A 23,417-nucleotide genomic window follows, 5' to 3' on the forward strand; every position below is an offset into this window, starting at 1 on the left:
AGAGTAAAACTGATATTAAAGCAGGAATAAACATTTTTAAAAGTTTTATTTTGATTGCCATATAATTTAAAATGGTTTGGTCTTTTCAATCTGACATGTAGAATTTCATTGGTAAGAAGCTGGATTTTATTTTAGTTTTGAAAATTTGAGGTGGCACAGGTTACCAGTTAACTGAGGTTTTACTTTTAAGTAGAACACTTTTATGTTCACTTGTGGGAGATAGGGACTTAAATTTCAGACTAGGGAATATATCTCCAAATGTGAACTTTCTTACTTAAGAAAGGAAAATAGGAAATATGTTTAGGTCACATTAACCATATGTCTCTACTTACCGCCAGTATGACCCTAAAACTTCAGAATTTCACCCTTCTTCATATAGCTATCAGATATAGAACGTTCTTAATATAATTTCCATCTGAGTGGAGAGCAAAGAAAAATTTCAGCAACCTAGAGAGGAAAGTTGTCCTTTCCTGCTTATCTGTTTACATATTAAAGTTACTTTAGTATTTTTGTTGGAAAAAGGAATATATGCATGTGGTAAACAGTTAAAGTAGTACAAAAGAGTATAAAGTAGCCCTCTCATCTCAGACTTCCAGTTTTCTTCCCTAGGAGCTACAAATGTTGACTAGCATGTGCTTATCTTTCTAGAAACAGTCTATGCCTGTAAAAGTGTCATTATATAGACAGAATCATGTAATTGGTAATTTTTGGCGATTTCATGTGATTAAACCTAACATGTAATTCACCTCCTTTAAAGAGGTGGAAGCATATAGTACAGCAAGAACACTAAAAAAGGAAGCATACATACACCTTGTTATATAATTTTGCCTTGCCACTTAACAGTATGTAGGAGTTCATTCCAGATCACTGTACATCTACTTTATTTTTTTCATGACTAGATAGTAGGAATGTAATTAGTTCTTGATGACTATTTAGGTTTATAGTCTTTTCATTAGAAACAATGCTGAAATGTTCAAATACTTGTATATATTTGCAGAGAGGTGCCACTATCTCTTGAGGACAAATTCCTGGAAGTGGAAGTACATGTTTATTTTAAATTTGAGTAGATTTTAAGTTGTCAAAGAGATTTCACAGTTTATATGTACTGGAAAATATTTGAATGCCGGTATTGTTACACTGCTGCAAACACTGCTGTCAGGTTTTTTTTTTACTATTCTAATAGATGACAAATGTATTATGATTGTTTTAATTTTCATTTCTTTAAGTATGAATGAGTTTGTGCTTTTGTCATATTTTCATAAGCCACTTTAAAAATGAGCTCCCTATTTATGAATTTTGTCAAATTTTCATGGGATTGTTAGTCTTTTTATTAATGATATGTGGGGTAGGACCTTTTAATATATTAAGGAAGTCAACCTTTGTCCTATGTGGTGTATATCCTTGCTCACCTTGATCATTTGCCTGTTGAATTTATGGTGATTTTTTTTCCTAGCAAAATTTTTAATTTTAGTGCAGTGAAATACATCACAGTTTTCTTTTGTGACTCTTAGATTTTATAAAGGTCTTACTTAAAAAGACTTTCACTATTGCAAGATTGTAAAAATACACATATTTTCTTATATTTGTAGCTTTTTAAAAATAAACTTCAGTTTTAGAGCAGTTTTAAGTTTACAGTAAAGTTGAATAAAAGGTATGGAGATTTCTCATATACCTTCACACATGCATAGCCTTCTTCACTATCAACGTCTCCCACCAGAGTGGTATATTTATTACAATTGATGAACCTGCACTGACACATCATTATCACCGAAAAGTCTATAGTTTTACATTGGGGGTTCCCTCCTGCTATTGTACATTTTATGGGTTTCGGCAGATGTATACTGACATGTATCCGCCATTGTATTATCATACAGAATATTTTCACTGCCCGAAAAATCTGCTGTGCCCCACATTTTCATCGTTCCTTACCCCCAGTCAGTGGCAACCACTGATCTATTTACTCTCTCCATAGTTTTGCCTTTTTCAGAATCTTGTATAGTTGGAATCATATAGTAAGTAGCCTTTTCACATTGCTTTCTTTCACTTAGTAATATGCATTTAAGTTTCCTCCATGTATATTGATGACCTGATAGCTCATTTCTTTTTAGTATGCAATAATAGTCCATTGTCTAGATGCACCATGGTTTATTTATTCATTTATACACTGAAGTACATCTTGATTACTTCCAACTTTGGGCAGTTATGAATAAGGCTACTATAAACATCTGTATGCACATTTTTGTGTAGACATAAGTTTTCAACTCCTTTGGATAAATGCCAGTTACTGAATGGTATGGTAAAAGCGTGTTTAATTTTATAGGAAACTACCAAACTGTCTTCCTAAGTGTCTGTATGATTTTGCATTCCCACAAGCAATGAATAGAGTTCTGTTGCTCCACATTTTCACCAATTGGTGGTATTGTGGTATTTTATTGTTTTTTAAAATTTCAATTTCCCTAACGACATATTATGTGAAGGATCTTTTTATATACTTACTGTCCGTATGTCTTTTTTGGTGCGATGTCTGTAAGGTCTTTGGCCTATTTTTTTTTTACATTGGGTTGTTTCTTTTCTTATTGTTGAATATTAAGAGTTCTTTGGGCCGGGCGTGGTGGCTCACGCCTGTAACCGCAGCACTTTGGGAGCCCGAGGTGGGCAGATCACAAGGTCAGGAGATCGAGACCATCCTGGCTAACACGGTGAAACCTCATCTGTACTAAAAATACAAAAATTAGCCGGGTGTGGTGGCGGGCGCCTGTAGTCCCAGCTCCTCGGGAGGCTGAGGCAGAATGGCGTGAACCCAGGAGGCAGGAGCTTGCAGTGAGCCGAGATTGCACCACTGCATTCCAGCCTGGCAACAGAGTGAGACTCCATCTAAAAAAAAAAAAAGAGTTCTGTGTAGTCCTTATCAGATACTTCTTTTGCAAATATTGTCTCCCTGTCTGGCTTTTTTTTCCCTTTGACGATGTCTTTTACAGAGCAAGATTTTTAATTCTAATAATGTTTAGCCTATCTTACTGTTTCTTTCATGAAGCTTGCCTTTGGTTCCTTTGAGCTGTTTGTCTCTTCTTTCACCAATACCACGTCTTGATGACTGTAGATTCTTTTTTTTTTTTTTTTTTTTTTTTTTGTGATGGAATCTCACTCTGTCGCTCAGGCTGGAGTGCAGTGGCGCCGTCTCTGCTCACTGCAAGCTCCGCCTCCCATAGTATGTCTGAGAGTTGACTAGTTTCAGTCTTCCAACTTTGATCTTGTTTTTCAATATTGTGTTACCTTTATCTGGATACTTTACCTTTCCATATAAACTTTAGAGTCATCTTATTGATATCCACAAAATAGCTTACTGGGATTATGATTGGGATTGCATTCACTCTGTAGATCAAATTGGGAAGAACTGACATCTTAAGAACATTGAGTATTTCTATCCATAAACATTGGAATATCTCTATATTAATTTAGTTCTTTGATTTCTTTCATTAGAGTTTTGTAGTTTTCCTCATATAAACATTGAACATATTTTGTTAGATTTATATCGAAAGATTTCATTTTGGGGGTACTGATGTAAATGGTGTTGTGTTTTAATTTCAAATTCCACTTGTTCATTTCTGGTATACAGGAAAGTGGTAGGCCTTGTATCCTGCAGCCTTGCTGTGATCACTTATTAGTTTCAGGAGTTTTTTTGTTGATTCTTTTGGATTTTCCACATAGATGATCATGTCATTTGTTAACAAAGACAGTTTTATTTATTTCTCCCAACCTGAATACCTTGTATTGTCGTACTGCATTACCTAGGACTTCCAGTACTATGTTGGAAGCAGTAGAAAGAGGGGGATCCTTGCCTTGTTCCTGAACTTAGTGGAAACATTTTGAGTTTCTCCCCATTAAGTATGGTGTTAGCTGTAATTTTTTTTGTAGCTATTTCTTAACAAGTTGAGTTGAGGAAGTTCCTTTCTGTTCTATTTCACTGAGAGTTTTTATTTTGAATGAGTGTTGGAATTTGTGAAATGCATTTTTTGGCATCTATTTATATGACTGTGAGATTTTTCTTTTTAAGCCTGTTGATGTGATGGGTTACATTGATTTTTCAAATGTTGAACCAGCCTGCATACTTGGAATGAATACCAGTTGGTCAAGGATATAATTCTTTTTGTTAATTGTTGGATTTGATTTGCTAATATTTTGTTGAGGATTTTTCGCATCTAATTTATGGTTTGTAGTTTTCTTTTGCAGTAATATCTTTGTCAGTTTTGGTATTAGGGTAATGCTGGCCTCATAGAATGAGTTAGGAAGTATTCTCTCTACTTTTCTCTTCCGCGAGAGATTGTAGAGAGTTAGTGTACTTTTGTCCTGAAAAGTATGGTAGAATTCACCAGTGAACACTTTTGTGCCTGGTGCTTTCTGTTTTGGAAAATTATTAATATCCATTCAATTTTTTAAATAGATATAGGCCTATTCAGATTGTCTGTTTTCCTTGTGGGTTTTGGCAGATTGTGTCTTTCATAGAACTGGTCCTTTCATTTAGGTTATCAAATTTGTGGACATAGAGCTGTTCATAGAATTCCTTGATTAGCTTTTTAACGTCCGTAGGATCTGTGGAGATGCCCTGTCTTTCATTTTTGATACTAGTTATTTGTGTCCTCTCTCTTTTCTTAGTCTGGCTAGAGGTTTATTGACTCCACTGATCTTTCAAAGAACCAGGTTTTGCTTTCGTGATTTTTTTCCATTGATTCCCCTCTTTTCAGTTTCATTGATTTCTGTTCTTGTTTTCTGTTTGTTTGTTTTTAGAGATAGAGTCTTGCTCTGTTGCCCAGGCTGGAATGCAGTTATATAATCATAGCTCACTGCAGCCTTGAACTCCTGGGCTCAAGGGATCTTCCTGCCACAGCCTTCTCAGTAGTTAGGACTACAGGCATGTGCTACCATGCCCAGCTAATTTAAATCTTTTTTCGTAGAGATGGGGTCTTACTGTGTTGCCTAGGCTGGTCTCAAACCCCTGGCCTCAAGTGATCTTCCCACCTCAGCCTTCTAAAGCACTGGGACTACAGGTGTGACTACCACACCCAACCCGATTTTTGTTCTAATTTTCATTATTTCTTTTCTGCTTGCTTTGGCATTATTATTATTATTATTATTTTTATTGTTTTTAGTTTACCAAGGTGGAAGCTTAAATTACTGGTTTTAGATCTTCTTTTCTAATATAATCATTTGTCAGTGGTGGGGATACATTCTAATAAATGTGATGTTTGGCAATTTTGTCATTGTGCAAACATCATAGAGTGTGTTTACACAAACCAAGATGGTATACAGTCTCCTACACATCTAGGCTATATTATATAGCAGATTGCTCCTAGGCTACAAACCTGTACAGCATGTTACTATACTGAATACTGTAAGCAGTTGTAACACAATGATAATAATTTGTGTATCTAAGCATATCTAAACTTAGAAAAAAATACAATCAAAATATGGTATTGTAATTTTATGGGACTACTTTTGTATATGTGGTCTGTCATTGACCAAAATGTTGTTATATGGCTTATGGCTCATTACCATATGTGCACTCAGTGTTATAATTTCCCTCTAAGCACTATTTTCATTGCATTCAACAAATTTTGATAAGTTGTGTTTTCATTTTCATTTAGTTCAAAATATTTTAAAATTTCTCTTGAGATTTATTCTTTGACTATGTGTTGTTTAGAAGTGTGGTTTTTATATTTTTAGTAGAGATGGGGTTTTGCCATGTTGGCCAAGCTAGTCTTGAACTCCTCATCTCAAGTGATCCGCCTCCTTCCCAAAGTGCAAAGATTACAGGCATGAGCCACTGCGCCCGCGCTAGAAGTGGGTTGTTTAATCTCAAAGTATTTTGGGACTTTCCAGCTATATATCTGTTTCTGTTAAGTGATTTCTAATTTAATCATTGCATGATTTCTGTGCTTTTGAATTTGTTAATGTGTGTTTTACGGCCCAGAATGTAGTCTTTGTCTTGGCAAATGTTCTATAGGAGCTTGAGAAGAATGTGTATTCTGCCATTGTTGGATGAAGTAGTCTGTAGATATCAATTATATGCAATTGATTGGTGGAGTTGTTGAGTTCAACCATGTACTTAGTGATTTTCTGCCTCTCTCCCATCGTTGTGTCATTGTTGTCATTTATTTCAAATGTGTAAGCACAGATACACCACACACATTCAAATAAATAGTTGCCCTTATTGTTGTGAATTAACTGTTACTGGTTAGATGAGTCAAGAATAAGAAAAATAAGTTTTTATTTTACCTTCACTTATCCTTCTCCACTGCTCTTTGTTTCTTCTCTTTAAAGGACTTTTTAAAAACATTTCTTACATAGCATGTCTATTGGCAACAGATTTCCTCAATTTTTATTTGTCTGACAGAGTTTTTATTTCTCTTTCACTACTGAAGGATAATTTCAAGGTATACAGAATTGCTCCTCTATAGGTAAGGTCCCCTCCTCCGCCCCCACCTGGCTTCTTTCAAGTGTTTTCCTTGTCTTTGATTTTCTGTGGTCTGAATATATGCCTAGATAACGGTTTTTGTTCATGTGTGTATGGCAGGGAGCATTTATTTTGGTTGATGTTCCCTGAGCATCCTAGATCCGTAGTTTGGTGTCTGACATTAATTTGGGATTTTCTCAGTTATTATTGTTTGAAATATATCTTCTGTTCCTTTCTGTCTTCTTCTTCTGTAATTTCCATTATACATATTTACTCCTTTTGTACTTCCACAGTAAATTTTGGATATTCTATTCTGTGGGGTTTCTTCCAATCTTTTTTGTCTTTGCTGTTTCATCTTGCAGGTTTCTATTGAGAGATCCTCAAACTCCAAAGATTCTTTCCAGTCAGCTATTAAGTCCATTAAATTATTCTTAATTTATGGTACAGTGCTTTTTATCTTTAGCCTTTCTTTGCAGTGTTTTTTTAGAATTTCTAACTCTCCATTTGTATTGCCTGTCTGTTCTTTTATGCTGTCTACTTTCTCCATTTTATGCTCTCTGCTTTCTCCATGAGAGCCCTCAGAATAGTATAGCTGTTTTTAATTATTGGTCTGATAATTCCAGCATCTCTGCCATATCTGAGTCTTGTAATTTTTTCTTGATAACCAGACATGTATTGGGTTAAAGAAACTGATGTAAACTGGCCTTTTTAAAATGTGGTAGTAAGGTGTGTGGGAGGGGAAGCATTCTGTAGCACTATAATTAGGTCTCAGTCTTTTGGTGAGCCTGTGCCTCTGGACCGTGAACTTTGCAAGGGACTTCTCAGTTTTCCCCACTCCTCATTCCTGGATTTTTCAGTGGAACAAGATGGCTGGAGTGGGCTGGGGTTGGTTTGAGTATTTCCCTTTGCCCACATGGAGTAGCTGATTGGAGTTGGATATTTCCCTTTCCCCAGGTCACTTAGGCTTTGTTAAAATCCCAACAGATTAGACTATGATTAAATAGTTTCTCTTAAGGGAGCAGAAGCTCTGATGTATTTCAAAATACTTCCTTTTCTCCTCCCCCTGCTGTGGAAGCATAAGGGGATTTTTTTCTGTTAGTTATTCATGGTGAGAACCTGGTAAGCTCCTGGAGGTAAAACTCACAAATGTGTGGGGACACTCCTATGACTGGGTCTCCTTGGAGCTGGACTCTCAGACATTCTGCTGTACTCCTTAGGTAAGTACAATTTCAGTTAAAATTTAAATAAAAATTTTGCCAAGGGATTATAATCTCAAGCATTTGAGATAGTTTATTTCCCTTTCATTTCCAAATGGAGTAGTTTTATGGAGAAAACTCAGCTTAATAATATCAGAAAGGCTTTTCTAATAGCCACAACTGACTAACTATGACAAGATCAATTTTAGGAAATAGTAACTCTTCCCATCACTAAAATAATTCAGTAAGAAGCTTGACAATAACTTGAAGCCAGTGTTGTAAAGGGAATCCATTCATCAGAAGATATTGACCAGTGCTTCTCAAACTTTAAAGTGCATGCAAATCAACTGCAGATTCTGATTCAAGAGTCTTAGTGTTGGACTTGAGGTAACTTAGGCTTATTTTTGCACACATTCAAGGTGAGAAGCACTGCCTTATTTATAAAAGCTCAGCAATACAACACAATAAAATTGTTTTATGCAGGATTTTTTTTTTTTTTGCTATGGTAGGATCCCTCCAGAGTATGGTAGTTATATATGATAGTTATAACAGTCTATGGTAGTGTATGAGTCCTCTTCTTTTTCTATTTGAAATATTTGAAGTTTTTTTCAGATTGTGTCCAATCTCTTGCTCTGGCTTTCATGAATTCTTTAAGGTGACATTGTTGCTTATTTCTAAAGTTCCCATCATTTACAGTTTTTTATTGTTTGAGACAGGGTATTTCTCTATCACCCAGGCTGGAGTGCAGTGGCATCATCATAGTTCAACGTAGCCTCTAACTCCTGGCTCAAGCGGTCTTTCTGCGTCAGCCTCCTGAGTTGCTAGAACTCAGGTGCATGCCACCACACCCAGCTAATTTTTAATTTTTTTTTTTTTTTTTGGTAGAGATAGAGGTCTCACTATGTTGCTCAGGCTGGTCTCAAACTCCTGGCCTCAAGCCATCCTCTAGCCATAGTCTCCCAAAGTGCTGGGATTATAGGCGTGAACCACTGCACCCAGTCATCATTTCCACGTTTACATCTGTGTTCTTCTTATTGGTCATACTTAGGTCCAAAAAAGTTAGTTTACCAAACACAGACTGTACTTTCCAGGTTATTAAATTATCAATAAGGCAAATTCAGAACTTTTCAGAGATTCTGCCTTTAGGTTCCTTTAGGTTTCCAGGTCAGTTAGGTTCCTATCATTCATCCCTTGTGTTAGTTTTGTAGATCACTCATTCCCACCTGGCCAGATAGTTTAACTTTCATATATGTATATTTCTTTTTATCATTATTCAGATATCTTTCTGCGTGCTACTGCTCTTCGATTTTGTATGTTTTTATACACTAACATATATGGCCTTAGCTTAGAGTGCCTTTCTTTAAGAATAGTAAAGGCTGTTGTCTCTAAGTCAAACTGCTTATGTTTAAATTCTTTCTTCTTTAATTGTCTAGCTGTGCAATCTTGGGCAAGTTACTTTGACATCTTTGAGCCCCTAATAAAGATAATGATAATATAAAGTTTATGGTATTGTAATGGTAAAGATTAATGTGGAAAGCACTCAATAAATGATAGCTATTGTTGTTACTACCATTATTTGTTTTTACTTTTCTATTTAACTTAAGAAGAAAACATTGTTTGATTGTTGCCTTTGAAATTGTATATTTTACTTCGTATTTATCTTAAGTTCACTTTTTTACTCATACTTGGAGAATTTACATGTTGATTTATAGCAGTTGAGGCTTTAACTGTTTTCTACCCCCTTCTCAGTTTTCTCATGTGAATGACTAATACCAATGATAACATTTTTTTCCCCATAATGTTTTCTGTTGTAAGTAGAACTTTTCTCCCCTAAAATCCAGTGTATACATCTTCATTTTCTTTATCTAGGTTTCCCATCACTTCTGAATTCTCACAGAGAGTGAACATACACATAGATATTACTACTACTTTGATAAAAAAAAAAAAAGATTTAAAACTCAGTCTTCTCAACCTTACTTCCCTTCTTTTGGGCTTTCAATGATGGCTTAACAGACCAAGACCATGCTTATTGTACAGTCAAATAGATTGCATGAACAGTTAGGATTTCCCTTTTTGGCAAAATGAGGTATGATTAAAAAAAAAAAACAAGAAACCTTTTTCTGGAGGAGTTTCGTCCAGAAGGAAAACTGTAATAGGATTTTTTTTTTTTTTTTTGAGACAAGGTCTTGCTGTGTTGCCCAGGCTGGAGTACAGTGGCACAACCACTGCAGCCTCAACCTCCTGGGCTTAAGCAACCCTCCTACCTCAGCCTCCTGAGTAGCTGGGACCACACAGGCATGCACCGCCATACCCAACTAAATTTTTCTGATTTTTTTGTCAAAGTGAGATGGGGTCTCACTTTGTTGCCCAGGCTGGCCTCAAACTCCTGGGCTCAAGTGATCCTCCTGCCTCAGCCTCTTAAAGTACTAGGATTACAGGCATGAGCCACTGTGCCCAGCAGAAAAATGTAATAGGTTTTAAAAATTCATGAAGGATGCATTTAAATCTCTAATTTTTAATATTCTATAGCATAAAAATTTTCTATAAGATGGAATCAAATTAACTTATAAAATGAAGAAATATCTTCATAAATGCCACTATAATCTATCCTGTAGTACATTATATGTAGTAATATTAGTTATGGACATATCTGAGTCTTAACAGTGGAAGTGATTATGATCAATGACAATTACAAAGTCATCATCTACCCTTAGCCATTTCTTATGCATTGAAATTTTGACTTTATATCCTTTCTCCTTTCTGGAGCTAAGAAAATAAGTCTGGCAATGCTGATGCCACTTATCCTTTTACATTCAGATGCACAGAAAACAGTAAATTCTTCAACTAATTTCTACACTATTTCTAGTTAGTCACTGTTGCTTTATGGAAGTATGTAGGTAGATGTGTGGAATGCTTTCCTTCCAAAGACTTCTGCATCACCTAAGTAATATTTTTATGTTATAAGTACACTATCTTTCATCTTCCCCTGAATTTGTATGCCGTATTTGATGAATTGTTTTCTTACTTCTATAGAGAATCTAGAGTGAACCTCCCAGATGTTAGCTCCAAGTCAACCTAAATTTGACATACCACTCTTAAAATATCTAAATATTCTTTGTCCCTACCACGTGTCACCACTTTTAGTTTTTTTTTTTTTTTTCTTTTTAACCTCAGTTTCCATTTTGTCACTTGGCTTTCTTTTGGGGACCATTATTCACAAGAAAGAAGAATCTGCCTGCCAGTGCAGTGTTACTAGAATGGCAGCTGAATTGAGATGTAGATAGCAGGGTGCTAACTAGTCCTACTCACCAATTAAGTGACTTTTTTTATACCAACCTCTCAGGACTTTCAGTTGCAGATTTATGACTCAGCAAAATTTTCACATTGCTACAGGCCATAAGCCTTTACATTTCCTTACATGTAGGCATAGCAGAGCATATTAAATTCATGAATACCTATAGTCTCTTCTCTTGGCAGTGAATAGTCTACAATTCTTATGTTTCAGTAATGGAGACTAACAAATGTTATGTATTATAAGGACAGAAATCATACAAGACAGATGAAGGAAACTGATGGTAATGACGAATAATAAATGCTTTTTTGGTTGTCAGTTGTCTTACTAATAAGTTATATCCAATTCTAAGTATTTATTGTACAATTACACATGTAGAGTTTAACTTTGGGAAGACTCTAGTTAGTGGAAATGGAGCATCCTTTCTAAGTCAAATTTTTTTCATCTTGGTGTTATTTTACTGAGTTTATTATTCGTTAGCTCTCATGTTGCTTTGCATCTTAACTTTTATATGTAATTCTTTTGTTGTTGTGGTTTTAAAAAAAATTAGCAAGAGTCATCTCTCAGTATTTGTGGGGGACTGGTTCTATAGCACCTTCGTTGAATTACCGAAATCCATAGATGCTCAAGTCCCTAAAAAATGGTTATTTGCATATAACCTATGCACATCCTCCCATATACTTTAAGTCATCTCTAGATTACTTATAATACCTAATGCAATGTAACCATTATATCAATGGTTGTTATACTGTAGTTTTAAACTTTTTTATTGTTGTATTGTTATTTTTATCTTTTCCAAATATTTTTTGATCCAAGGCTGATTGAATCCGTGGATACAGAGGGCCAACTTTGCTTTGTTTTTTAGAACAGGGTTATATTTGTGGAGAATTGAGCATGATAGTACAGAAAGTTACCATAAACCCACTACCTCTTCCATATACAATTTCCCGTTATTACTATTCTGCATTAGTGTGGTACATTTGACATAACTGATGAATCAACAGTGATACATTATTAGCTAAAGTTCATATTTTATATTAGCATTTACTCTTTGTGTTAAACAGTTCTGTGGGTTCTGATAAATGTATAGTGTCTTATATCTACCATTATGTTACCATATAGAATAATTTCACTGCCCTAAAATTCCTTTCTGCTCTACCTATTCATCTCTTGTATCCTGCAACCCTTCTGTGATCACTTGTTAGTTCCAGGAATTTTATTCTTTTTTTTTTGTTGTTTTTTGTTTTTTTTTGAAATGGAGCCTCACTCTGTTGCCCAGGCTAGAGTGTAGTGGCACGATCTCGGCTCACTGCAACCTCTGCCTCCTGGGTTTAAGTGATTGTTCTGCCTCAGCCTCATGAGTAGTTGGGATTACTGGCACATACCACCACACCTGGCTAATTTTTGTATTTTTAGTAGAGACGGGGTTTCATTATGTTGGTCAGGCTGGTCTCGAACTCCTGACCTTGTGATCTGCCTGCCTTGGCCTCCCAAAGGGCTGGGATTACAGGCATGAGCCACTGCGCCCAGCCTGTTCTTTGAGTTTTCTACATAGACAGTAATGTCATCCACAAAGAGTTTTATTTTTTACTTTATAATTGGTATTTTTTTATTGATATCATTATATAATTTTTCTGCAATTGATGTGATAGAATACATTAATTGATTTCAAATGTTTAACTAGCCTTGCATACCAGGAATAAATCTTTTGAATTCTTTTCTTTAGCAATAAAATGTTTAAATCTGATACCTGCCAGACTGCATAGTTTCACCCAGTTCAGACAAGTCCGTATTACTGGAGGACCATGTTCTACAGTTGTTATGTCAGTGGATCATGTGTTGATGTTAAAAAGCTATGAAATATGTCTTTCATGGAAAAGAAATTAATGTTCATACATGTTAAATGTGGCTCATTTACTTCAGTTTATTTTAATAAACTGTAGAATTCTTGGGAGAAACATTTAAAAATCCTTAAGTATTTTGCAGGGTTGGGAAACAAGATTTTAAAATACATTCAAGAGGGAAAATACACTCTTGAAGTATTTTAATCATTATATTCAAAGCAATTTATTCTATTATTTGTTAATATTGATTTAATTTATATTCTACAGCTATTTGAAATATCAGATTAAAAATATAATGTGTTCAGAAGTAGCAAGTCATTCTTGATTCCTTATCCTTAGTGTATGTACTTTGAAAATAGTTATTTTACATTTATGGGGTATCCTTTTGCTTAATCTGATCTACTTTTGAACAGTTTAAAAGCATAATGAAAAAGCAGTTTGAATGATATAAATGTGATATCAATATTTGATTAGTGTTGTAACAAATGAGGAATGAATGAGTCTTTTTTTTTTCATCTTTTCAGTCCCCAAAGCTCCAGAGATAGATCCAGTAGAGTGTTTGGTGGCAGATAACTCTGTAACAGTAACTTGGAGAATGCCAGAAGAAGATAATAAGATTGACCATTTTATACTGGAACATAGGAAGACTAATTTTGATGGACTTCCACGTGTCAAGGATGAGCGATGCTGGGAGATAATTGATAATATTAAGGGTACCGAATATACACTATCAGGTAACATGACTGCATTTTAGGAATCTCATTCTCAGAAGATAAATGTATTCTTGAAAAATATTTTGAGTTACTTTAAAGGATACAGTTTTTAAGTTTCTTTAGTCACACTGACTTTTTAGATATTCATTATGGAAGTGATTTTCTCTTGAAACATCAAGGAAACCCCCTTTTTTTTTTTTGAGACAGGGTCTTGTTCTATTATCGCCCAGGCTGGAGTGCAGTGGTGGGACCTTGGCCCACTACAACCTCCGCCTCCTGGGTTCAAGAGATTCTCCCACCTCAGCTTCCTGAGAAGCTGGGACTACAGGCACGTGCCACCACACTTGGCTAATTTTTGTATTTTTTGGTAGAGACAGGGTTTCACCATGTTGGCCAGGCTGGAAATCTTTGTTTTTATTACTTTTGGACATTTGTAACATAGTAAAACAGAATATATGTAAAATATGTACAAAGAGATATTCTGAAAACAGTATTTCAGAATAACATTTAATTTTTTACCTTGGTTTTCCAACTCTTAAAAAGCTGTTGGTTTTTTAGATGCACCCATTTCACTGATAATGTAAATACTGTAGCTTTTACTGTTTTCAGATTACCTTCATGTTAATAATTCAAGAAGACCTGTGACTTGGTATAATATTAGAAATTTGTGTTGACCTTTTGAAAGCCTTTATAAGGATGTCTCAATATATAGTGGACTTTGGATATTTGAAATGGCAAAATATTGCCTGAGTTGTCCAGTGCTTTGGACAACACGAATTTCTAATATTAAAAAGTTTCATAAATATAAAAATTATTTAGGGTGTTCACTTTAAATTGAATATGTTATTGCAAATTGTACCATCTCTCTCTGAGTGAAATACTACTTTTAATGAGGCCTGAAAGGGTACTTTTTAATCACTGGGTTAAAATAAAAGTTGATAAACTATATGTGTTTCTTTTGAACAAAGTAATAATTAAATCATGATTCCTCTTATTTTGAGCATATCACTCTTTTTTTTTTTTTTTTGAGATGGTGTTTCACTCTTCTTGTCCAGGCTGGAGTGCAATTGCGCGATCTCGGCTCATGGCAATCTCTGCCTCCCAGGTTCAAGTGATTCTCCTGCCTTAGCCTCTTGAGTAGCCACGCCCAGCTAATTTTGTATTTTTAGTAGAGACGGGGTTTCTTCATGTTGGTCAGGCTGGTTTCAAACTCCTGACCTCAGGTTCGGGAGTTGGTCCCCCAAAGTGCTGGGATTACAGGCGTGAGCCACTGTGCCCGGCCACACATCACTCTTTCTTTTTTTTTTTTGAGACAGAGTCTTGCTCTGTTGCCCAGGCTGGTGTGCAGTGGCGTGATCTCGGCTAACGCAAGCTCCGCCTCCCAGGTTCACTCCATTCTCCTGCCTCAGCCTCCTGAGTAGCTGGGACTACAGGCGCCCGCCACCAGGCCTGGCTAATTTTTTGTATTTTTAGTAGAGATGGGGTTTCACCGTGTTAGCCAGGATGGTCTCGATCTCCTGACTTCGTGATCTGCCCGCCTCGGCCTCCCGAAGTGCTGTGATTACAGGCGTGAGCCACCGTGCCCAGCCCACATACGACTATTTTAACAAATTCATACTCTTCCTGAATACAGAGACATGGTACTTAATGTCTGAAGGCTCATACTCTGAATTTTGGGAATAGCGTCCTTTACTGTTCACGTCTGAAAACCATGTTTTCATTTTTTCAGGCTTAAAATTTGATTCAAAGTATATGAATTTCAGAGTGCGAGCTTGTAACAAGGCTGTGGCTGGGGAGTATTCTGATCCAGTGACTCTAGAGACCAAAGGTGAGATGCTGTTTATACAGCATAAAACAAAGCTTAAAATCTGAAGTTAATCATAACTTTGTAACAGGAAGCACGTCATGTGATGTTGAATTCCTTCTCTACTTCCCCTAGCCTAGCTTTCTCAACAGTAAGAATTTTAAGAAAGGGAAAATAGGACTACAGTAGTGGTTTTCATTGGGTTTTCTTATATGATTGTATTCATACAGATAAAATAGACTGAGATGATGGTATTGTATTCTCTGGCAGATGCTTAATTTATCAATTTCAATCTTGTTATAAATAGGTAAGTATCACTGAGATTTGCCCAGAGTTTTCCCATAGAATGGATTGTGAATCAATATTGGGGAAGTATCTGTTTAGTTCAGGTCCTCTCTGTTTTCCTGAATCTTATTGCAGCAGTCAACATTTATATAGTTTATTAATGGTTACAAAACCCTTTCAATTCTTTATTAGATAATTAAAGTCATCTTGAGAGATCAGTATGCTAGATATTATTGATACCCATATTGCAGATGAAAAAATAGTTTTAATATATTAAATGACTTTCCCATGATCCCTAGACCTAGTTTGGAAAGGTGTGAATAAGAATCCACTTCTGAGTTCTGTGCCAGCCCTTTACTATGAGCCTGGAACCTAGGTTCTTCTAGTCTCTGAGAGCAATTGGGATTTAATGAAAACTCCCTAGAGTAGCAGACTTGAATACAGAGGATTTTTTTAGATATTTACCAATTTGAAGGTTAGAATGCTGGAGACTTTCCTAGTTGTGAGATGATTATTGACTGGGTTTAATTCCGGAACCAGACTCTACACATTCTTGTAGGCACTTGAGACTTAAGGCATTCCACTGACCTCTAGTTCATACAGCATTTGAATAGGTTTACCTGCCAGAAATTTGATTGGATTTGGAGGATGACAAAAAAAATCATATAATAAAACAAAATATAAGGCCTATAAGTTATTGATGAGACAAACTCAGAAAAATGTTTGCATCACAAAGGTCTGAAATAAAGTCTATCTTGAAGTAATTTGTTTGGATTAGCAGATGTTTTTATTTGAGAACTATAGGTAACTTAGCCAAGGAATGCAGTTAACTCTGTATTACATGTTATCAAACTGAGATGTTATTGTGGTTTCTCTAGAGGTTTTTACCACTTTAAAATATAGTCATATATAGGCAGATAATCTTTTCTGTATAACTTGAACTGTTTTTAGCCCATCAAGTAAAATTCATTACAATTATTATTCTTCCTCAAGAGCATCATATTTTTAAAATTTCTTTTGTTTCTTTTCATTTACTCTTTATATTTAATGACCAAAGTTGGACCTAAATGTGGTGAATTATACATTTCTATGCAAATTTCACAGATACAGGAAAATGAATCACTGGCTTGTGGTTTTCTTCCAGCTGGGCTGGCTGCTCCTGTTAGCAGTGTTCAGATGTTACTGGTCAAACTCTTAATCATGGGGTTTGTAGAGAGAAACCAAGTTGATTCCAGGCCTTTTCAGCACTTCTTCACTGTTGAGTAAACCCTCTGCGGTAGGAACAGACTGAAACTCACCTCTGAGACCCATGGAACAGTGATTCTGACCTTCAGGGAGTCCCAGAATAAAGTTAGACTCCTACATGGCCATGAGTCACAGATTTTCTAGGGTTATTCCATAGCATTAGTGGGGCTACTAATGAGAGTAACAGCTGCATAGGAAAAGTCCACATTTTTACAAATGACACACTGAACAGTTGTTTACCAATTTATTTGGCTCGTTGCAGCCTTTTTCAACCAACCAGTAGAAATTAGTGTATGGACAAAAAACTAGAGAGAAAGGAAGAAAGGTGGAGATTAAGTAGTTGAGCCTACCAAAATTTCATATACTTCTACTTAAGGTTCTTGATATGGAAAGTAGTGAACATTGTTTACTTCTGCTCTCCAACATAGGAAGCACTATTTCTTCTGGCATTGAAATTCTCAGAAGTGATGAGTAATATAAGTTCTTATCACCAGAATATTTAGAGTATATTATTAGTTATTTTCTTGTGAAGGTAAATGACATTAAATTACTAAATCACAAATTATTCTCCAACTTTAATTGATAGCGGCTATGATATAATTTTATAGTACCAAGAAAGCAGCTGCTGGCACAAGTTAAACATATGAAACATATCTGTACTCTGATTTTTGGTACTTTGTTTTCACGGACTATTTAAAGATATGGGAACCAGTATCTAGTTACATTATAGGACTTATACAAGAGATAGGACCTCACTTTTGAGGCTAGTCTTTTTTTTTTTTTTTTAAACTATAGAGTGTTATCTCTGTTACATTAGAGGAGCTCTATAACTTAACTGAGGTCCCATAAAGGGGTAGTGTCCACAAAGAAAGAGAGATACGAAAATGACACGCCTTAGGCTTGAAACCCATGCCTTTTTGTTTGGATGCTGTGGTATTTAATAAGTATAGTCTTAAGTGGTTTTCGATGGTACTATCTATTTTTTTTTTTGCCACCTTTGACACCAGTATTGCTGGTGGCCCTTCTCTCCAGCATAACAAACATTAGGGGACAGCCTTAGGATTTCTTCCTTTTTTAAAAAAACAGCCTTAGGATTTTAGCAAGCAGTTGAGAATTGGTGGCCCCTTAGAGTTAAATCCAATATTCTTTCTCAAAAATGTAGATGCTCTCACATGCATTACCTAATAGCTCACATATAGATGTTAACTTTATTAAGGCAGTTCATTCTTGGAAATGCAGGGTATCAGTTTTACTTAATCCTAACCTTTTGGTAACCTGTCTATTAAGGAATTCTATTTCTATTTACTAAAAAGCTGCATTATTGCTGCATTATCTCTTTTTTCTGTAAGTTCATTTCTGTTTAAATGCAGATTTTGAAAGCTGTGAACTTCCTTGTATTGTATGACATTTACTGGAAGCTCTGTTTTCAGTAGATTTGTATTCAGAATGTTGTTTCATAAATAAAAACAATGAACAATAGCTCCAATGCATAGTTGAAATTAGAGTGCTCTTTACAGAACAGTAGGGGATAAAAGGATTATTGATTCATTAGGTAAACAGTTATGCATCATCAAAGAAAATAAACGTATAGAGAGTCATAGTTCACAGACACACTGAAGCCTTAGCTAAATTAAGTAATATCCATAAGTGAAATAGGGTTTTGTAAAGGGATACTGTATTTCTTAATATATACTAGAAGTTTGAACCTTTGGAAGGAAATAGAACTAACAGGCAGATTAGTTAGTAACTGTAATAGCTGATACCTTGCAAGATAGAGATTCTGAGAGTTATATTTTAAGATAAAAGGAATGGTATAATTAGCCATGAATCAATACATTCTAATGATTTACCCTCAATTTCCAAGGAAGGAAGCTTATACCTTGCTTCACTGATTTCCTAAATTCCTAAAGCAGTTCTGAGTAAGTCTTGTGAAAAGTATAGTTAATTCCTCAAAATATCAAATAATCTGGAAAGCATGGTTTTAGGTTTTTTTTTTGTTTGTTTTCATTTATGTGGTCCCTTTTCCCTCTGTGCTCTTTGTCATGTAAATTATCTATCAGCTGGGCCAGTTTCCTTGTTCTGCCATCATGGCCTCAGTTTCTCCATGTTTGCCTTACTTTGAAACTTACAGTTTAGGTATGAAATTATTAAATATTAGAGTATCAGAGAAAATGTGTATGCCAGGTTCTATAATTTTTTACACTATGTAACTTTATCCTTCTCCTTAATTCTTCCAGTTCCCCTTCCTATTTAGTCATAATAGTCAACCGATATCCTAATAACAGGAAATTTAGGTTACTGTGTACTCATTGAGCTTTTAGTAGAATGAACAGGAGAAATGTCAGTGACCATGCAAGTACGTTGTATTTGGTTGGAGTATAGGATATATAGAGAAGAATAATGGGAAATCCGATAAGAATTATAAATTATAGCCTGATTGTTGAGAACTTTAAGTGCTAGGATTATGAATTTGAACTTTATTTTCTGTATTCAGTATTGAATTGATTGAGTAGGAAAATAATGTGGTGATAGCTGTGTTTCAGAAAGTAGAGATATGCTATATTTTAAAAATATATTTAAATATTATTTTGAATAGCACTTAACTTCAATTTGGATAACTCTTCATCCCATTTAAACCTGAAAGTTGAAGATACATGTGTAGAGTGGGATCCTACTGGAGGAAAAGGTCAAGAAAGTAAAATTAAAGGAAAAGAGAACAAGGGCAGGTAAGCTAGGCCATTAAATCTGCCATATGGACAAATGCTTGTACACTGGTTCTTATTTAACAATAACTTACATTGAAATTCTTAGTCAATATACCTATGAGAATTACAGTATGTTAGTAGCACCAAAGTGAAGAATATAATACTATTTGTCAGTAGTTTAATATGTCATTGACATTTTTTATTACTTTTTTTTAGTTTCATCCCTAATCCTCTTACACATTTTCATTTCAGTATTCCATTTCTTTAAAGTTATATACAGCAACTTGAATTGCTTAGAAGAAGTTTCTAGTATAATTCCTGAATTTTAGACTTATAGATCACCTATCTTACCTGCAGGTCTGGTCTGCACTAAATGACAGCATTTAATAGGTACAACCCTAGGGTCTTGCCTCTGATCAGCAACACAATGAACATAAGAGGCAGGTTCCAGCACCTTTTGTTATTGTCATAACTAACTTATTTAAATAAAGTCAAAGCATGGGAGCCTCTTTCTTTTTTAATAGAAGAAATTTTTGCTCAAACTGAAGATAAATGCCATTGTGAGTTACAATAATGAACCCCCAAAAATTCCTCAGCAGGCCTTTAATCTGATTTCATTATAAGCTGTTAAATTTAAGTTGTAAAACAGTTTCTTAACAGTTGCCTGTTTTTATCTGACAGTGTCCATGTTACTTCACTGAAGAAACATACAAGGTGACGATCTATGTCTGTCTAGTTCTAGGACTTAGTATAATCTAGCTTGGCTGATTAAAAAAACTTTAATTTTTTCTTTTAACCAATAAGCAGAAGCCATTGCGGCAGCCTTCATAAGCTAAAATACTGCTCTGTGTAGACTGTATTGGTAGCTTATGTTTTGAATTTACATTGTAGTGTGCTGCATATTATTTGGATTCTATTGTATATGGTAACAAAATAAGCTCTGCTTTAAAGTCTTTCTTGAATTTTTTTCCCTTATCTGATTTATTTTTCTGCTTTTACTCATACCTGGCACCTTTCTTGTTGTACTGAATAATATTCGTTAGTCTAACATTATAGCTTCGCTTTTATTTGTATTTGACACACAGCAGGTTTGAAGAGTTCTCTTATTTTATAATAATTAGGCAGTTTCAGGAGCAACAAGGATAAAAAATAAAGGTCATTGCTAAAATTATCAAGACAGTTCCAGAAAGATGAATTGTTTCAATTTGCATGAGTAATAATGTGCTTATTTGAAGATACTACATATCTTTACTGGAAACCAGAATGTGTTCTCTTTTCAAAATTATCTTCCTCTTATTTTCAGTTTATGTACTTGTTATTGGTAAAAGTGATTTTATAGTGTATTATAAATTGGAAAATGCTGAATTTAATAGTCTATGAATAGACTACATATTTATGATTTAAGGTTATATTATTTCTCCCTTCCTACTTTTTAAGAATATTTTATGTATAGGCTACTTGTCAAATGTTACACGCATTTATATATTCTTTCCATAAATATTTGTTCACTGTAGGATGTCTGCTGGATGTTATAGGATTTATAGGGATAAATACTGTCTCTGCTTTCAAGAAATTTGCCCTAACTTATGTAGATGAGATGTATGTACAAGTAGCAATAATGTAAGGTAGACATATGTACATTGGTAAGTGTGAATAAAGATATTCAGAGGAAGAAAGACGCCCAGAGCTGCCAGATGTTGAGGTGGTTAGGTAGGATAGCCAAACTAAAAGTAATAATCAAGCCTTTGTTGATTTGCTGTGACAGTATAAGCAAGAGGCCACAAAGGAAAGAGTATTCACTACCCCAGTGTTCAATTTTTCCTAACAGAATGGCACTGGGTGAAGGTCATGTAAATCAACAAGATCATAAGTAGTGGATCTTCTCACTGCCAGCAAGCCCCAAACGAAAGGCTCCTGCCAGTTTATGGACCTGAGAGTCAAGAAGGTGGGGAGTGAGGGGTTAAAATGGGAAAGATATTAAAACAGAGTGGAGAAAAGTGTTTTCAGACCATCATTCCTCCCCTGACCACTGCCCTAAAGCAGTTTTACGCAGAGACACCTGAAAAGCAACTCAGCCTAGGGCCTCCCTCCAGTAAGGGGACCTCTGAATAGAGGTACCTAGGGTAGGATTGCAGATACGGTGTATGATCACGGTGGGGAGAAGAGTGCAATTGCAACTCTCTCTCTCGAAACTACAGTGTACCAGCTGTGCACCAAGTCTGGTGTGAGGAGGGCGGCTCACCCTACCCTGTGTCCCCACCCTGCCTCATCAACGTCCGCCTATGCTTGGGCCTGAAAGATCACACACAGGGCGCATGCGCGTCACTAGATGGCACAGCTGGCTTCTTTCCGGGAGAATTTCCCAAGGACTGCTGGCTAGAAGCTTATGGCTAATGTGGAGCTGACCGTAGTTTGCCAAATTAAGAAAACGCGCCAGGCATTCTTAGGAAGAAAGATGTGCCGGATTTGATCTTTAAGATGGCTGAATAGGAACAGCTCTAGTCTGCAGCTCCCAGCAAGATAGATGCAGAAGGCAGGTGATTTCTGCATTTCCAACTGAGGTACCTGGTTCATCTCATTGGGACTGGTTGGACAGTGGGTGCAGCCCATGGAGGGTGAGCTGAAGCAGGGTAGAGTGTTGCCTCACCCGGGAAGTGCAAGGGGTCGGGGAATTTTCTCCCCTACCCAGGGGAAGCCGTGAGGGACAGAGCCTGAGGAACGGTGCACTCCGGTTCAGATACTGCACTTTTCCCACAGTCTTTGCAACCTGCAGACGAGATCCCCTCCGGTGCCTACCCCACCAAGGCCCTGGGTTTCAGGCACAAAACTGGGTGGCCATTTAGGCAGACACCAAACTAGCTGCAGAAGCTTTTTTTTTTCCCATACCCCAGTGGCACCTGGAACGCCAGTGAGACAGAACCATTCACACCCCTGGAAAGGGATGCTGAAACCAGGGAGCCAAGTGGTCTGGCTCGGCGGGTCCCACCCCCACAAAACCCAGCAAACTAAAATCCACTGGCATGAAGTTCTTGCTGCCAGCACAGCAGCAGTCTGAGATCGACCTGGGATGCTCTAGCTTGGTAGGGGGAGGGGCGTCCACCATTGCTGAGGCTCGAGTAGGCGGTTTTCCCCTCACAGTGTAAACAAAGCTGCTGGGAAGTTCGAACTGGGTGGAGCCCACTGCAGCTCAGCAAGGCCACTGTGGCCAGACTGCCAGATTTCTCCTCTCTGAGCAGGGTATCTCTGAAAAAAAGGCAGCAGCCTCAGTCAGGGACTTATAGATAAAACCGCCATCTCCCTGGGACAGAGCCCTTGGGGGAAGGGGCAGCTGTGGGTGCAGCTTCAGCAGACTTAAACATTCCTGCCTGACGACTCTGAAGAAAGCAGCAGACCTCCAAGCACAGCATTCAAGCTCTGCTAAGGGTCAGACTGCCTCCTTAAGTGGGTCCTTGACCCCTGTGAATCCTGACTGGGAGACACCTCCCAGTAGGGGCTGATAGACACCTCATACAGGAGAGCTCTGGCTAGCATCTGGCAGGTGCCCCTGTGGGATGAATCTTCCAGAGGAAAGAACAGGCAGCAGTCTTTGCTGTTCTACAGCCTCCGCTGGTGATACCCAGGCAAACAGGGTCTGGAGTGGACCTCCAGCAAACTCCAGCAGACCTGCAGCAGAGGGGCCTGACTGTTAGAAGGAAAACTAACAAATGGAAAAGAATAGCACATCCACTCAAAGACCCCATCCAAAGGTCACCAACATCAAAGACCAAAGGTAGATAAATCCAGGAAGATGGGGAGAAACCAGCGCAAAAAGGATGAAAATTCCAAAAGCCAGAATGCCTCTTCTCCTCCAAAGGATCACAACTCCTCGCCAGCAAGGGAACA

The 23,417-nt window shown here is 36.6% G+C and overlaps 1 protein-coding gene across 3 annotated transcripts in view; it reads left to right on the plus strand.

Annotated features, from left to right (window-relative positions):
* The window catches only part of FSD1L (fibronectin type III and SPRY domain containing 1 like), a 91,476-nt gene that overhangs the window by 40,394 nt on the left and 27,665 nt on the right, over window positions 1–23,417 (plus strand). For 2 of the 3 annotated variants that reach the window (XM_032164784.1, XM_058445659.1), the window contains exons 7-9: window positions 13,308–13,517; window positions 15,226–15,324; window positions 19,427–19,556. In XM_032164784.1, the coding sequence (XP_032020675.1) occupies window positions 13,308–13,517; window positions 15,226–15,324; window positions 19,427–19,556 (439 nt within the window). Of the gene's footprint in view, window positions 1–13,307; window positions 13,518–15,225; window positions 15,325–19,426; window positions 19,557–20,216; window positions 20,250–23,417 lie in introns of all 3 variants that reach the window. The other variant, XM_032164783.1, reaches the window with a different exon arrangement.

Source organism: Hylobates moloch, unplaced genomic scaffold (genome assembly GCF_009828535.3).
Source record: "Hylobates moloch isolate HMO894 unplaced genomic scaffold, HMol_V3 SCAFFOLD_10, whole genome shotgun sequence".
Taxonomy (NCBI): Eukaryota; Metazoa; Chordata; class Mammalia; order Primates; family Hylobatidae; genus Hylobates; species Hylobates moloch.